The sequence below is a fragment of the Carassius auratus genome, chromosome 29 (assembly GCF_003368295.1).
Source record: "Carassius auratus strain Wakin chromosome 29, ASM336829v1, whole genome shotgun sequence".
Lineage (NCBI taxonomy): Eukaryota > Metazoa > Chordata > Actinopteri > Cypriniformes > Cyprinidae > Carassius > Carassius auratus.
The window spans coordinates 12,326,579-12,345,019 of NC_039271.1; the positions used below are offsets into that span (position 1 = coordinate 12,326,579).

Below are 18,441 nucleotides of genomic sequence, written 5' to 3' on the forward strand. Positions count from 1 at the left end.
CAAATGTTTTTTTGTTTTGTGATTGCAATTATCCACCAAAATGTACGTTGTATTTTTACTTTTGAATTAAAAATATTAATATTGCTGCGGGCCCTATGCAAAAGCTTTTGCCCATCATTTAAAGGTGTTGATGTGAGGTTTTTGATGATTAGTTCTCTGTTTGGTCTCAACGATGAATTTGGGCTTATCATTTCTTGCAGGATTATCAGAAGTGCAACATTTTCCACATGACACCAGCCCTCCTCGCCTGGCCTTCATTCTCACCTTCTTTCTTTGTTCAACTTCTTTGTTCTACTGTTGTGTAAGTTTGTATTTTAACTATTAATTTTTGTATGAATTGTTCACTGATTTTAATTATCAATTAAAAATGAATTAGTCGTGTTTAAAAATAGATTTTTATTATTGCATTAAATCACAATTATTTCCATTCTTAATTATAAATTGTTTTTTGGTTTTGTTTTTAAAACATATTTTATTGTTGTATTACTGTATATGCTATTATTATTACTAATGTATTGTTCTGTGATTTTAATTAATTATAAATTGTTAGAAATTAGTTAGTTAGATTTTTGTCATTATTTGTACTTTTGTATTGTTTAAAATTTAAATAAACAGTTTTTGTGCAATTAAAGCTTCAATTGATCTTTTTCCTATTTCCCTTCTGTCAGGAACACAACTGGACACAGATGCAGGTTACAGAGCGGGACCAATTTATTCAAAAAATTCAAAAAGAAAAACTTCCTCCAATGAACAGAAACAGGCCGGGAAATTAGGAAAAATGTCCAACAGAAAAATAAGAGACTTCAATGTCCTTGCATAAACACCCGGCAGGGGGCGCACAACGGCGCGGCCGCGATGAGAGCGGAGAGGGGAGGAAGCCACGAGAGAGCCAGCGACAGAACAAACAAAAACTCTTCAGAAAAATGCTGGTGCCTGGTCTAGGAAATGAGGGAGGGGAAAAATAGAAAAACAAAACAAAACCAATAGCAGCAAATAGTGGCACGACAGAACAAGGCTTGACACGATCAGACAAAATGGCTACACGGGGACTATTGACGAACAACGATCTGGCACCGATAGGCGCGTCAGACGGGAATAAATAGGGCAAGAGATGAACAGACATTGACTTCAGGTGAGCGGAATCAAACAATTAGAAGCGGAAACTGTGGTGATGAGGGGGAGGGAGGAACGCCACAGATATGTGCAAGATGAACGATCGAAACCAAAACAAAACACCATGGGGGTATTCCAAAAAGCAGGTTATGTGACATACCTGGGTATGTTTAAGGGTAAGTTCGTGGATAACCTCAACGTTCGGTTCCAAAAACAGAGGTAACTTTCTGGGTATGTATGTAACCATAGCAACTGACTCTCTGAAGATAACCTGCTCGAGAGCAGGTTATGTTTCAGTGTAACTTCGTTTCAGAAGGTTGGTGAGCATGGCGTGCCCTTTTGACGAGGATCCTGTGGACGTTGAAGCACAAATTATACGAGGTTTTTTTCATCGGGAGAGGGTTATAAGACCGCGTATTGATGTGTTTGCTTACCCTAATGAATATTTAAAAGAGCGTTATCGTTTTTCAAAAGATTCATTAGTTTATTTAACACGTCTTTTAAAACCGCATATCGCAAATGTGACAAACCGCGGCTCTGCGCTTAGCACAGAAAACATTCTGTGCATAGCACTTAGGTTTTTTGCGTCTGGCCATTTTTTGTACAGTGTGGGCGATTCAGAGCATGTGGGAAAGGCAACTGTGTGTAGAGCCGTTCGTACAGTGTGTCTGGCACTTAAACAGTTGTTACCCACGTTTGTACAGTTCCCTGGCCATAAACCTCTGCTTGTTATTAAAGACGAATTCCACAGAGTGGCAGGTTTGTCCTTTGTAGTAAAATATATGACGCATATTTAATATTTAGTCATATTATTAATATCTATACATGTATTCCTTATGCACACACTTCATACTTCCAAAACTTTCTGTTTCAGGGTTTCCAAATGTAATTGGGTGCATTGATGGCACTCACATTCCTATTAAAGCTCCATCAATAAATGAGGGAGACTATGTTAATAGGAAATCTATTCATAGTATCAATGTGCAGGTAACAACTTAATTTTTTCCCCTTCTTAAAATCATCAAAGTCATTACTTTTTCCACTAACTATAGGTAATATGTGAGGCAACCCAAATCATCACCAATGTCGAGGCAAAATGGCCAGGATCTGTGCATGATGCCAGAATTTTCCGCGAGTCATCATTATGCCAGACATTTCAGCAGGGTATGATTTGCTTTATACAATTTTTGTTTTTTCGTTTTTACTATATTTGTGTTGTACACTTCAATCATTACAGGACAGTACAATGGTTACTTGCTGGGGGACAGAGGATACCCTTGTCTGCCCTATTTAATGACACCCTACCCTGAACCTGAGCCTGGACCACAGACACGGTTTAACCTGGCTCACAGCCGAACACGGGCCAAGGTGGAGATGACTATAGGGATCCTCAAATCTCGGTTTCAGTGTCTGCGTGGGCTCCGGGTTAGTCCAGAGAGGGCATGCGACATTATTGTGGCTTGTGTTGTGCTTCACAATATTGCCACTATAAGAGGAGAGAGCCACCCTCCTTGTATTGAGGAAGATGGCCCAGAGGAACACCGACAGATTTTAGAGGCCAACAGAGACGGAAGACTTTTGAGAGACAGGATTTGTCAAAATTACTTTTATTAGTTTTTTTTGCACTGGTCTGCCAGGCAGTTTATTTCTTCATTTCCTGAAAAACAATAAAAGTAAAATTCATTCAAATGTTTTTTTTTTTTTTTTTTATATTGCTTTACACATACAGACAGACAGACAGACAGACAGACAGACAGACAGATAGATAGAGACAGACACAGACAGACAGACAGACCACTTTTAACATGCAACAGATTAATATTCAGACAAGTTCTCACCTTAAGGCGATTCTCAAGTAATTCTATTTCAAGTGCTGCTTTTTTAACGAGGAGCCTTTTCTCTTCCATTTGAAGCTGTATAAGGTCCATCTCCATGTCACTTTTTCTTATTTGTTTTAGAAGATGGACCTTATAAAGCTCCTTTGCTGGCAACTAAGGTGGAAAAATGTAATAAATGAGATTGTTTGGTCAGACAATAAAATTTTTTCTCCACATTTAAGATGGATGATTTACAATAGGCACCCTCACAAACAAGTCCCTCTTCTCCTGGCCATGGATGATGCGTGCAGTGACAGGAGACCAGTGTCAGGCCTGGATGCCAGGATTCCAGTAACACTCAATTTCACATTTTACTGTACTTTTCAACTGTACTGTTGTTGGGTTTCTCTCTCTCTCTCTCTCTCTCTCTCTCTCTCTCTCTCTCTCTCTTCTTATAAAAATTTTTTTTAACAAAAATGTTGGCAAAACCATTGTTGTGAGCTATTTCAACAATCATTCTAAGATTTTGTAAAATGCTTGCAATGTCTGTACCAGTGTTGAGTACTCGAGACTCGGACTCGGTCTTGGACTCGGTCTCGAGACCGTATTTTAATGGTCTCGGTCTTGTCATGGACTCGTGTGCATTTTGACTCGGTATTGACTCGGACTCGAACATATTAGGAATCGGACTTATGCCCGAGTCCACTCGAGTCCCAATCCAAATATTTCATGATTATTACTGTATGTTAATGTTTATTTAAATTGATGTATGATTGACACATCCAATGACTGGTGATTTTCTTTTGACGTGAGACGTTAGGCCAGCGACACACTGGATGTGTGGCGCAAGCGTCTCAGCTGCGTGGCGTGTCTGTTTTTAATTCGGCTCCCCTGTTAACAGGTTAGATCTTGCAGACTGCCTGCGTGAGACGCGCGTCCCAGGCGCGGCTCGATCCGCGCGGAAAACGCGCGCATGCTAGAAATAGAACCGACGACACGCGTGCATGTTGGAAGCGTTTCCAGGCAAAATATACTAGGAAAATATGTTTATATGTCATTTTGTACACAAATACATATTAATTCATGACATTTTGTGATGCAAAAAATGAGACTTCAATTCTGGTCAGACGGTGGGGTGGTATTTTAGTATGCAAATTTATTCAAAGAATATAGGAAATGAGAATACAACTCATTACTTGCAGACAGATTAGTAAGTATTAAAATCAGCTTCAAATATAGAAAATACGAATCCCAAAATTAATATAGTTTTAAAAGCAATCCATGGATGATGGATGTTGCCCAATTAAAAGTAATACAAAATGCATTATAATATTCAAAAGTAATCAAGATGTTAAAAATAATAATACAAAGTATACAACAATACCCTGTATATCAAAAGTCAAAAGTTATAATAATATTCATATAATAACAAATAATATAATAATAATCATATCTGAGATGAATAAAACCTGAGAGAAGTTCAAAGTATTCAAGTGAGCCCGGAATCAAAGATAAAGAAGGTGAGAAAAGACTAAGTCCAGCTAGAAGGGTCTAGGCTGAACTCAGTCTGAGCGAGCGTAAGGAGGGGTGAATTTGTCTCCTCTTATAGTCCTGCAAATCTGTATCAAACCCATGCCACGTCTCTGCAGCCACGTCTCAGACAGATATCAAAACCTTCGTCATCTTTCTCCGAAAATACATACTAGCCCTTGCAGCCTAATTTCAGTTCCCTATTTCGTAAGGTCAGCAGATTGTATGTTCAAAGTCCAACTGTCCTACCTCAGAAGATTAATCGTCTGGTTCTCTTTTGTTAAGAACCCACAGGGGGGGGGGGGGGGGGGGTTCAAATGACTCCAAATAACAGACGTGTGATGGAATATAAACGTCTCTGAATCATGCTGTTTTTAGAAGTATAAACATTTCGTGGAAATCTTTTATCTTTAACTTTTCTTATTTCCATATTGATATAGAAGTCTTCTAAGTCTAAAGTTCAGCTGAGGCCTTCAGCACAGGCTGTCCTGTACTTTTAAGCACATAGCAAATGCACACATGACAGAAGTCAAAATTTGGGTTACATCATTTTGATATTTGAAAGTCTATAGGTTGACATAAATTCAGATATAAATGTAATTTTAAAAATAAATTAATAATGATCGATTTTCAAATATTGCACCTGTCAAACATACTCTATTTTGCCGTCAATACTGTTGACGGTGTCTTATCAGTAGGTGTGTAAAAAAATAAAAAAATAAATTTGATATTGTAATAAAAAAAATAAAGAGCCTGTTTTTTTGGCGGCCTCCCTCTATGTCACCTACAGCAGCAGCAGCGCGCCAAGCGCCGCGTGCAGGCACGCTTCTGGTGTGTAAAGACACAGAAAACGCGAAGCAGCCACCACGCTTCTGGCACGCAGCAGAGACGCCACGCAGCCAGTGTGTCACCGGCCTTAAGTTACCCTCCTGCCTCCGTAACTAAAAAAACTTCGACTAGTGTGTATTTTACCCTGCATTAAAATGCACCATCCAGGGAAATTAGCATTAGATTATCCGTTGCTGTTACAGAAAGTGATGAAATGGTAACTGTTGTCAGTCCCCGCTTCCTCTGCGCCAGTAAAGAGAGTTTTTAGTTGGGGTGGATTGATCATGAGACCACATCGTGCTTGGTTGGGTAGCTGGATGGTCTCCTCACTTATTTTTTTGAAAAGTAATTATGCCCATCTGTAATCTTCACAACATCTAAAGTGCACATAATCCAATACATTGTAAGGATATTAGCAGTCATTAGTTAAGCTTCAAGGTTAAAAGTTATGTAAAAGCTGTTACAGTTGAACATTTACAGGTATAGTGGTACAGTAATGTTACTTGTACTAGAAGTGTTATGTAGAATTACAATATAGAGTCGTACAGTAATATTATGTGTACTAGAAAGGTTATATGGATGTGTATAGTGGTACAACGATGTTATGTGAAAATGAGCACTTAATATTGACAAGTAACACTTCATAATACTAGCCTAATAAAATAACCTTTACACCACATACTATGTGGCCCTTTTAACCTTTATTGTTTCCACCAAACATTTGACATACTCTTGAAGATTTCTTTAGGTCTTGTCTCAGACCCAATCTCTCTGGTCTCGGTCTTGACTCGGACTCGACCCTTTCTGAACTCGGTCTTGACTCGGACTCGACCCTTTCTGGACTCGATCTGGACTCGGACTCGAATGAGCTGGTCTCGACTACAACACTGGTCTGTACTTTGATCTCTCTCTCCATATATAGTATATTATTGTGATGTATGCATGTGTAGAATCGTAATGAAACCTGCATACCATGTTGTGAACTATTTACATTATTGTACTGACAACTGCACACAGAAAGTACATGATGGGTATCTTGTTTGTGTGTGTGTGTGTGATGTAAAGTAATGTTCCTATTCTGGTTGATAAGAAAGTAGTTACTTGAACCAGTGATTCTGCAAATGCAAGGCTTTGAATGCAACATGCATTTTGAACGATGTAAAGAACTGTGTTACAAATAATGACAGTTTTGAGTTTTGTGTCTCCAGTTTTGAAAAATGTCATTGGTGACAAAATGAGATGAGAAAAAAAAACACTGTATTAATATTAATACAGATTAACATTAATAAATCAATTAATGAAACAATGTGTTACATAATGACTAAATAAAAAAAAGTTATTTATTACTTGATCTTTTAATGGGAAAATAAAATTAGAAATTATGAAAAATTTATAAATTAAATTATAATGATAAAATAATAATCAATAAATATTTCACAATGAAAAGGAATGTACAACAACAACTACATAAAACACTTCATTCAATCAGATTTAATAAATTTCAAAATGCACATGCAAATTTTTGCTAAAAAAAGAAAAAACTGGATTCACACATTTTCAGGATTGAATAAGGAATACAGGTTTAATCAGTTATTTTAAAGGCCAATTATGTTTCTAATTTGTCTTTTCATTTCAATGCTGCTTTTCAATTAAGAATCAAATGCTTTAAGTAAGTGTATGTGCGCTTTACGTGTGTGCGTCATATATATAACATATATTATGTGTGACCATACACGTATGTCACAGTTCTGCATTAGAAATAGGCTCGCTATGTTAGATCTTACCTCCTTCGAGCACAACTAAGTTTTACAAATCATCACACGATAATATTATGACAAGATAAGGTAAACTAACATGGTATTTTTTGTCAAATATATATTTATAGGCAATAGTAGACTAAATGTAACATTTACATTTACATTTACATTTAGCAGATGCTTTTATCCAAAGCTATTTATCCAAAAAAAAAAAAAAGATATTGATTAAACAGCAGATAGCCTTCGTAAAGGTTTATGATGCAGTATCTTATTTCATGATACCCTATGCATGCTAATTAAATGTTTGATTACCTGTGCCTGGGATTACTCGTCCTTTAGTGCAGAATATGTATACTTTTCACTAACTTCTTACAAATCACTGACATAATTCAAAAGCAGTCCGGCAACGCAACTAAAAGAAATGTCTTTTACATAAAACAATACGTACTTTTCGCTAACAGTGCTATTGATCGATGCTCTAAGGGGTCGCACCGCACCAATAAAAAAAAAAGGGATTGACAGCATGTCAATGATGTCAATGATGACTATCTGTCAGATTGGATAGTACCACCTCCACCTTTGTACTGTAAAATAGATTATGTAGCTTTAAAACAAGTTTTAGCAATGTTATAAAAGTCATTCAAAAGTAATTATGAAATAATAAAAAGAAAATTAAAAAATGAAATACCCTCTAGTCTCAAATATATACATTATATCTATATTTTTTTAATACTGTAAGATTATTATAGCCTGTTATAGTGTGCTAATATTATTATTATTTGAGTGTCAATAGTAGAAAATGGTCATGTTACTGTTTAGATGGTGATGTTCCTCATGCATCTGCATAACTCCTTGATGTCATTCTGCCACAGCCTCAGCTGCAGCTTACTCCTATGTATGGGTAATAATACTATATTTTTTTTTTATACGCACTTTTCAGGATTCTTAGTAGGACTGGACGTTTAAAAGATCCCTAATGTTCAGCACAACAATTGAATGGAAAACTCAATGACACCTTACGGACACAGTATTGACTAATTATCAGAATATTGCAACACAACCCATTTCTAATGAAGAATTTTAAATTACAAGAAAATGAAGTGATATGTGTTATGTAACGTGTTAATTTCACAGTATCCACAGGCGAATATGTACATTTTCAGCAATACAAAAACAAAAGAAAAAAAAATCCAGCAATAAAGTAATAGATGTACATTATTTTATTATGTGAGTGGATCAGTGTGCAGCAGAGATTCAATAAATGTCCACAGGTGCTGAAGCCACAGTTGACACTGTTGTGCAGTCTGATCAGATGTACGTGGATCCAACTGCATGCTGAAAGTGGTATTGTTCTTTAAGATGCACATAGTTGTTCTCTGCAATAAAAAGAGCAAATATTTTATAAACTTTTATCATTTTTTACTTTTAAAGTTAATCTCAATACTATACAATGTAACAGCTCAGTCAAGGAAGAGGAGCATCAACGAATTAAGATTAAAGGAAACCTTAACACAGCAAAGCAATACAATAAACAAAACAGCAACAAAAAAGGAACAAAAATTACTTTGCAGGCACAATCTAGAACTCAACAGCTGCCAGTTTAAGACCAAACTGAAATGTCTATAAAAATCATAGAACTAAGAAACTACAGTATTGGTGAGTAACTAAGCAAATAACAATTTCTCAAAAGGATTATGAACATGATCAGTTTGTATGGTTACAAAAATGTGAAAGGGTCATGAATATGGGGCTTGATGTAAAAGGGATAGAATATACTTGGATGCTTGAAGTGACTTTAATGGTAATATAAGCAAACCTATAGAGGAAAGACTTTTATGAGTGTTTGAAAATGGCAAATGGTGCCAGTGCAAGAATGCACTTTGTTTTTTGGAGTGAATTTGATATTAAGTTTCTCCAAAACTATACAGGGAAAAAATGTGAAACTTAAAGGAATAGTTAGGGTGTCATTAATTCAGCACCAGAAGTCATCATCCACAATACAGACTCTCACACTACACAGTACACCCTAGACTACATTTACCATGCTCCATTGCACCAATCACATTCACCTGATAACAGTCACACCATGTCGAGTATTGTTCTGCACATATCCCTCCCCTAACAATAGCAAGCCATTCCGTGTTTTTTTCATACTTTTGTTTAAGTTCATTGTTTTCATAGTCGTGTCTCTTTTTCTAGTTTTTATAGTCTTGTTTAAGTTTATAGTTTTCATAGTCTTGTTTCAGTTTTTAGTTTTCATGGTTTAGTCTTTTTCTTGCTTTGCCCTGTTACTTGTGTTTTGACCCTTAGCTCTGAATTCTGGATTACCCCTCTTGCTTAGCCCTCTGGATATCGTTCGCTGATCAGAGACCCTTGTTTGCCCTTGGATTATTCTTGTGTCTTGGCCATACCATGCCTGTTTGCTCCTGTTTCAACCCTGTCTGTGTTTAGATCATGTCAGGGAAAGAAAGCTTGCATATAGATCGGCACTTCTCATGTCTCTGTCAGTCCATTAAACAGGGTGACTGTGAACAAATATAAACTGACAGAACGAGCTAACCTATAAAGCAAATATTTTTATTAGTGCTTGAAAATTGGATATGGTGTAAAAGTGCTTATGCACTTAGATGCTTGGGGTGAATTTGTTTTTAGTTTTCTCCAAAATTATACAGTAGAAATATTTTATACTTAATACAGTAATAATCAGGACCACTAAGAATAGGAATGAACTGAAAGAATGAGAAAACCTATAAAGCAAAGATTTTTATTAGTGCTTGAAGATTGGATATGGTGAAAAAGTGCTTATGCACTTAGATGCTTGGGATGAGTTTGGCTTTAGGTTTCTCCAAAACTATACAGTAGAAACATTTGAAAATTAAAACATTAACGGTCAGAGTGACTGTTAATAGGAATCCACTGAAAGAATGAGCAAACCTATAAAGCAAAGATTTTTATGAGTGTTTGAAAATGGGTAATTATGCAACAGCTAGAATACACTTTGAATTTGGCATGATTTTGCCATTTATGTTTTCCAAAACTATACAGTAAAAATATTTGAGAATTAATACATTAATGGTCAGAGTGACTGTGGATAGGAATCCACTGAAAGAACGAGCAAACCTATAAAGCAAAGACTTTTATGAGTGTTTGAAAATGGGTAATGGTGCAACAGCTAGAATACACTTGGATTTTGGCATGATTTTGCCATTAATTTTTTCCAAAACTATACAGTAAAAATATTTGAGAATTAATACATTAATGGTCAGAGTGACTGTGAATAGGAATCCACTGAAAGAACGAGCAAACCTATAAAGCAAAGATTTTTATTAGTGCTTGAAAACTGGATAAGTGTTTATGTACTTAGATGCTTGGGGTGAATTTGGTTTTAGTTTTCTCCAAAACTATACAGTAGAAATATTTGAAACTTAATACAGTAATGGTCAGATTGACTGTAAACAGAAATAAACTGAAAAAACGAGTAAACCTATAAAGCAAAGATTTTTATTAGGGCTTGAAAATGGGATATGATGTAAAGTGCTTATGCACTTAGATGCTTGGGGTTGATTTTTTCTTTAGTTTTCTCCAAAACTATACAGTAGAAATATTTGAAACTTAATAAAGTAATGGTCAGATTGACTGTAAACAGAAATAAACTGAATGAACGAGCAAACCTATAAAGCAAAGATTTTTTATGAGTGTTTGAAAATGGGACATGATGTAAAGTGCTTATGCACTTCGATGCTTGGGGTTGAATTTGGCTTTAGTTTTCTCCAAAACTATACAGTAGAATTATTTAAAAATTAATACAGTAATGGTCAGCTTGACTGTAAACAGAAATAAACTGAAAGAACGAGCAAACCTAGAGCAAAGATTTTTTATGAGTGTTTGAAAATGGGTAATGGTGCAACAGATAGAATAAACTTTGATTTTGGCATGATTTTGCCAATGATTTTTTCCAAAACTATACAGTAAAAATAATTGAAAATTAACACAGTAATGGTCAGAGTGACTGTGAATAGGAATCAAGTGAAAGAATGAGCAAACCTATAAAGCAAAGATTATAAATGTTTGAAAATGTGACATGGTGTTAAAAAGCTTATGTGATTAGATTATTGGGGTTGAATTTGGCTTTAGTTTTCTCCAAAACTATACAGTAGAAATATTTGAAAATTAATACATCAATGGTAAGAGTGACTGTGAATAGGAATCCACTGAAAGAAAGAGCAAACCCATAAAGCAAAGATTTTTATGAGTGTATGAAAATGGGTAACGGTGCAAGTGCTAAAATGCACTTTTTTGGAGTCATTTTGCCATTAATTTTCTCCAATGCTATACAGTAAAATAACTTAGAAAATATAAACTTAATTTATTCAGTAATATTCTGGGTCACTGTTAAAAGTTATCAATTGGAAAAAGGAGCAAACCTTTTAAGGAAAGCATTTTATGAGTAAGTGTTTTTTATGAGAAAAGAGTGAGAATGCACATTGAGTTTTGGAGTGATTTGCCTTTAAATTGTACAAAAATTGTATAATAGTTTTAACTTGAAAATAAATACAGCAATAGTCAGGATCACTATTAGTTGAAAGGTATACACACACAAACAACACACAAATACGCAATACATATTGTATCAATGTGTGTATGTATATATATATATATATATATATATATATATATATATATATATATATATACATAAACACATTGATACATTATGTATATTAATGTAAAATAAAAATGTTAATGTACAAAAACAATGTATTCACAAACATTAATTCAATGTTCAAGTCATTTAAAAAAAATGCATTATTTATATCATAACATAAAATAGCAATACATAAATATTTTGATGTCCCTTTAAGTTTTACCCTTTTTAGGGTTAAATTACGTTTTATGCAGATTTTATTTCATTTATTTTTTTTGGGAGGGGGTGGGCACCCGTGAACTATTGATAATATCAGAAAAAGTATAAAGGAAACGCCTTTACGACAGCTTCTTTATATCTATTTTGACCGCTCCCAGCACCCGTACCGTAAGTGCACGATTAGACGCACAAACAAAAAAAAAGTGCGGCTGGCTTGACCGTGTACTGTCAAACCGCGGCTGGCTTGACCGCAGTCTGAAGAACGGGGTGATCAGACAGCGGACATGACACCTTCAGCAGTTGAAATAGCACTTTTACAGGTTTTCTACAAATTCTAAACGTTATACAGTAACACTATAAAAAAATAAAAGAACACTTCATAATAGTATAATACTATACAGTATTATTGAAAATCAACAGTTTAATATTGTACTTTGACATGGTAATAAATACAGTAAAATAATGTATTCTACATTAAAGTAAGGTAAATACTACTGTAGATAGTGTTACAGTAATTTTACTGTTGAATGAAATAAACCAACTACTGGATAATTGTTGCCAGTAAGTTACTGTTGATTTTACAATATTTTTTTTAAACCGTATGCTTTTAAAGTAGAGTAATCATAGCAGTTTTCATCCAAAATATGTCAACGTTTAGCTTCAAATGAAGTCTTTGACGACAGTATGCTATAAAAATTATTTGCATTCTGATCTTGACATCAAAAGGCACAAATATATATATAAAAAAATTATCTTATTCCATGGATTTTACCCATTTACCTTCACTTGTTCCCAGCATCGTACACAGCTGCAAATGACGTAACTGTGACGTCTACTCTGAATGGGTCTATTATTGCATCACAATACAATGTCATCATAAAAACAGTGTCATAACTGTTCATTTTATAATTTACATTAAGGTGCTAATGCTACAAGGTAAAATTGGCTGTTATGTAATACTCACACTGAATGTCCAGCATCACTGATGAGTTTTGGGTGCCATGTTGGTTCTGAGCTGTACAGTAGTACCAGCCTCTGTGTTTCAGGTCGATCCTACCGAAGGTAAGAGTGTCTCCAGTCTGCAGCTGCTTCATCTGTCCTTCTCTCTCTCTGGACCAGGTGTAGTTCACTGCTGGGTTTGCTTCACTGTTGCAGATCAGAGTCACTGAACTGCCCTCCAACACAGAGCTAGAGGGAAGCACAGACACTGATGTGTTTTTTTGCCAAATCTGAAGGGAAATAATTCAGGGCCTCACAATAAAAATCACAATAATATGATTAAAAACTAAAAGGCATCTCAAAACCTCACTTACACTAAACATGTACTGTGATGTTGATCTGTGCTGTTTTGTTCTGGTCCTGTAGCTGGTAGGTTATAGTGCAGGTGAAAGTGACTCTGTGATGACAGACGGTGAGTAGCAGCAGTGTTCGAAATGAGGGGAATCTAGGGTGTCCCGGACCCTCCATAAGTCATTAGGGACCCCCCATAAGAATTTATTTTTTGATTTTGGGGGGTCCCCGACAAACATATTTTAATATTAAAAATGATTGTGAAAATTATAGGTTTTAGTGACATTTTGTATTTATAACGGTAATTAATTGATATCCTAGTGCGAGGCAGCAATCAGTGCAGCTATATTAGCCGAGTGAGTTCTTTACAGCGTGACAGATTGTTGTGGTGCTCCTGCAGACACGACCTAGATGAATGCGGCAAAAAGAGACATCAAAAAGAGTGAAATCCTGAATGAAAATCCTGTAAGTGCTTCGATTGTATTTATATCTCCATAATTGCTTTTAGTAAAATATTAGGAGTTCGAGTTTCCATATCAAAAGTTGCATTAACTAGAGATAACCAGTGTAATGTAGAAGAGCTACGTTTGTCAACGTTTCTTGCTAGCTGTAACTTATGTGTATGAAGCCAAATGATCTGACCTAGCAGCTAGTTACTCAAAGCTAGCTTAACAACCTAACGGTACTCGTCCAGTCAGTGATTACAAAAGATAACCAGGACTTAATTCAAGTCTGTAAGTTGATTAAAGTGAATGTGATTTGAGCATGACTGCGCATGAGAGCTTGGTAAGCAATCTAGGAAGCTAATATTATTTTTCTCAATTTGGAATCCTGCACATGGAGAGAAAAATAGGAAAAGGAAAGATCACTGACTTTTTCCAAAAGTAAATTGTGCTTATGTGATAACATGGCTGTTGTTGGGGGAAATTGTAGATATCAGGGATGCAAAAACTGTGCGCCTTTCGGCGCCTCTTGCCTAGTGTTTCTTTTTCTCTATGGTATCTGCAACTGCATCAAATTCTCATCAAATTCGGCTTTAAAAAACTTCCTGTCAATACAGAACGAAATATGCTGTTTCCTCTTCAGGAACTCGAGCTGTGTCGAGAACGATTGAGACACAGCCGGCACCAGCCTTTCTGTCTTCAGCAAGAGCTATCTGTGAGTGTCTACTGTTCAAAGAACTTTACATTTGTGAGTCTTATTTAGTGCTGTTTATCATCCCCAAAAGTATGCCAAAAGCACCCTCCAAGACAAAACACAAAATGGGCGAAGGCAAGCAGCGTTTCAGACTGTGTGTTCCTCCCTGTCCTCGCTATATCTCAGGCGGGGATACACACAGTTTGTGCATTGTTTGCCTGGGAGCGGAGCATGCAGAGTCAGCTCGCGAGAGAGCTCTTGCGAGCGGCTTGCCCTGCATGTTTCCGTTCCCAGAGGGCTCTCTTCACCGATGGAGCCTTCGCTAGTGTTCCCCGTGGCGGTGGTCCCGCTTCCGCCCAGCCGGAGCGGCGATCTCGCTCGTGGGGTTCGCAGTTGGATTTGGCAGAGGGAATGGAGACGGGCGAGTCCTTATCTTCTTTCTCACCTGCCAGATCCAGCATCCGGTCTCAGGGATCCGAAGCGCGCTCCGGCGCTACTTCTCCCCGGGGAGCAGGCTCGGCGCTTCATCTATCTTCCTTCGAGGAGGTTGATGTGGTGAACATCGCTGAGGATTCGCCCCCTCAATCGCCCCAGTATGAGGAGCTTTTGGAGGTGGTTAATCGTGCTGTGGCCAAGTTAAACATTGAATGGCCAGCCGAGAAAAAGGTTGAACCGCAGAAAAGTAAACTTGATGAGCGTTTTCTGCGAACTAAGCCGCCACCTCCACGCCGAAGCCTGCATTTTTTTCTCGATTTGCACGGCGAGGTGTGTAAATCGTGGGAAAAACCCTTCTCTGCCCGCGTCTTCATCCCTGTTTTTGATCACTACGGCAACGTAGCGGGGATGAATGAGCGCAGTTATAAGGCGATGCCCCGGGTTGAACAGACGCTCGCGAGCTATCTGTCTCCCGGTGCGGCATCGTCATTAAAGGCTCCGGCGCTGCCCTCCAAGCCGCTGCGTACAACATCAGCGCTGGTGGGCAAGGGGTACTCAGCAGCGGGTCAGGCTGGTGCGTGTCTGCACAACATGGCGGTGTTACAGGCGTACCAAGCCAATCTGCTGAAAGATTTAGATTAGCAATGGTAGCAGCAGAGAGACATTTGTGGCTCACCCTGTCTGACATGAAAGAAAAGGACAGGGTTTGTCTCATGGACGCCCCGCTTGTGTCCTCGGGCCTGTTCGGCGACGCTGTTAATTCTGTCGTCGACAGGTACCAGGAGGCTCGCAAGCAGGCGGCGGCGTTCCAGCGGTTCCTCCCACGTCGCTCTCTAAATCCGTAGGCTGCCGGGCGGGGGCAGCCTTCACCGAGTACCAGCTCCTCATACAGGGAGGCACAAAAACAGAGTGTCGCCTCACGTGCTCCTCCAGCTAAGCGGAGCCGTGGGTCCAGACGAGGCTCTGGGTCGGGGGCTTCTAAGTCTAAGCCGGATCTGCGGACCGTACTTAAGGCTAAGAGGTCTTCGGCCAATAAGCCCTGATGCCACTGGCCTGGGGCTTATGAGGGCAGTCGCCTCTGTGGTGCAGCGGGTTACACCGCATTACACGGTGTCCGTCGCCCCTCAGTACCCTCAGGAGATCGTTCTGCCAACCCTGCCGGAGTTACAGGGCGCAGCAGTCTCCCGCAAGCACCACGCCCAGTGACCGCCCAGAAACGTAGCGGTGCTGAGTGGCATCTCCGCCTCCGTGGAGGTCTCTAGAATGGTTAGTTCGGTTGTCTCCTGCCGGTCCGCCGTTACAGGGCACCGACCTAGCAGTTCTGATTACACCAGAGGTCAGTCTCGAGAGACTGACTCCCTTAGTAGATTATTTAGCAGCGTGGAAACTACTGCCAAATGTGTCTCAATGGGTCCTGCACACTGTAGAAAGAGTTCAGGATTTAGTTCTGTAGTTCAGGATGCTCACACTCAAACACAGGTTTTGTCTCAGATCAGGTCCGAGGACTGGTTTGTCACGATAGATCTAAAAGATGCATATTTCCATATCTCCATCTTTCCCCTACACAGGAAGTTTCTGAGGTTTGCTTTCGGGGGCGAAGCATACCAATATCGAGTACTTCCCTTTGGCCTTGCACTCTCACCCCACACTTTCACGAAGTGTGTGGATGCAGCCCTGGCTCCGCTACGACTTCAGGGCTTCCGCATACTGAACTATATCGACGATTGGTTGATCTTAGCTCAATCAGAGCAGATGGCGGTTCGGCATCAAGATGTCGTTCTCGCCCACATGAGAGAGCTGGGGTTAAGACTAAACGCCAAGAAAAGTGTGCTTTCTCCAGTACACAGAACCACTTATCTTGGCGTGGTGTGGGATTCGACCACGATGCAGGCACGCATGTCACCTTCTCGGATCGAGTCGATCCTCGCCGCAGTCATGAGAGTGAGAGAAGGCCAGTCACTCACTGTCAAGCGGTTTCAAAAACTGCTCGGTCTGATGGCAGCTGCGTCCAACGTGATACCTATTGGCCTGCTGTACATGAGACACCTACAGTGGTGGCTCAAGACCAAGGGGTTCTCACCGAGGTGGTGAAGCAGATTTGGAGAGTTTTTGGCCAGGCTCAGGTGGACCTGTTTGCGACTCGAGTGACATTGTCCCCTTTGGTTCTCTCTGACTCATCCAGCTCCACTGGGGCTGGACGTCATGGTACAGACGTGGCCGAGGCTTCGTCTGTATGCCTTTCCCCCGATTGCTCTGCTCCCGGGAGTTCTGGAGAAAATGCGCCGGGACGGAGTCCGGCTGCTGTTAGTAGCCCCATTCTGGCCCGGACGAGTATGGTTCTCTGACCTGATTTCCCTCCTAGACGGCTCTCCCTGGGAGATTCCCATCAGGAGGGATCTCCTCTCACAGGCGGAGGGCACCATAGTCCACCCCCGCCCAGAGCTGTGGAAGTTATGGGTGTGGCCCCTGAGGGGAAACAACTCGTAGCTTCCGGTCTCTCAACTGAGGTTGTTGAGACCATCCTCCAATCCAGAGCTCCCTCTATGAGGAAACTGTATGCCTTGAGGTGGAAACTTTTCACTTCTTGGTGCTGAGACCGCCAGCTCGACCCAGTTAACTGCCCGATTGGTACAGTGCTGGAGTTCCTGCAGGCCCGTTTCTCTGCAGGGTTGACCCACTCCACCCTGAAGGTCTACGTGGCAGCCATTGCGGCCTACCACGCCCCTCTCGGTGGCCAGTCAGTGGGCAGACACCCCCTTGTTACACATTTCCTACACGGTGCGCTGAGGCTGAGGCCTCCAGTACGTTCTCGTGTCCCCACGTGGGACCTGGCAGTGGTGTTAGAAGCTCTCTGTAAGCCCCCCTTCGAGCCTATTGAGGAGATCTCCGATCGCCTTATCTCTATTAAAACTGTCTTCTTGTTGGCGATTTCTTCTCTCAAGAGAGTTGGGGACCTGCAGGCCCTCTCTGTGGCCCCTTCTTATATAGACTTTGCGCCCGGTCTGGCTAAAGCCTTCCTTTACCCTCGTGCGGGGTATGTCCCTAAGGTACCCTCCCAACGTACTCAAGGCCTTCGGTCCTCCTCCCTTCAGGGAGCCAGACCAGAAGAAGCTTAATTGTATGTGTCCAGTGCGAGCAGTGGACACATACGTCCACAGAGCTGCCCTTTGGAGAAGCGGGGACCAGTTTTTTGTTTGTTATGGTCCCCCTTAGAGAGCTCTTCCGGCTACTAAACAGACCCTGGGGGTCAAGGCTCACTCCACTAGAAGATTGGTGGCCTCCGAGGCCTTCCTAGCAGGTGTCTCTCTGCATGATATCTGCGAGGCTGCGGGGTGGTCCACGCCCTTGACCTTTGTAAGATTTTACAGATTTTACAGCTCCAGGCCCCTCTGTTCTCTCGTCCTAGTTGTGCAGTTTCCCACACTGGCAGAGATTTGTAAGTCTGGCGGCGTGGGCATTTTCGTTCCCCAATCGTTCTCGACGCAGCTCGAGTTCCTGAAGAGAAACGTCTAAGGTTACGTATGTAACCCTGGTTCCTCGAAGGAACGAGACGCTGCGTCACAGTGCCACATTTCCGTCATCTCTGGCCGGTGCTTGCTTCATCCTTTGAGGCTGGTGTGGTGCTGGTGTGTCTCTCTGGCTTTTATGCTTCCTGGTCTCTGACGTCACC

General features: G+C 40.0%; 1 protein-coding gene across 1 annotated transcript; it reads left to right on the forward strand.

Annotated features, from left to right (window-relative positions):
• Positions 1–1,247: 1,247 nt before the first annotated feature.
• LOC113048091 (putative nuclease HARBI1) lies at positions 1,248–2,788 on the forward strand. The gene is made up of 3 exons (XM_026209611.1): positions 1,248–2,100; positions 2,166–2,277; positions 2,351–2,788. The coding sequence occupies exons 1-3, from the start codon at positions 1,939–1,941 to the stop codon at positions 2,725–2,727; spliced, it is 651 nt and encodes a 216-aa protein (XP_026065396.1). The 5' UTR covers positions 1,248–1,938; the 3' UTR covers positions 2,728–2,788.
• Positions 2,789–18,441: the final 15,653 nt, after the last annotated feature.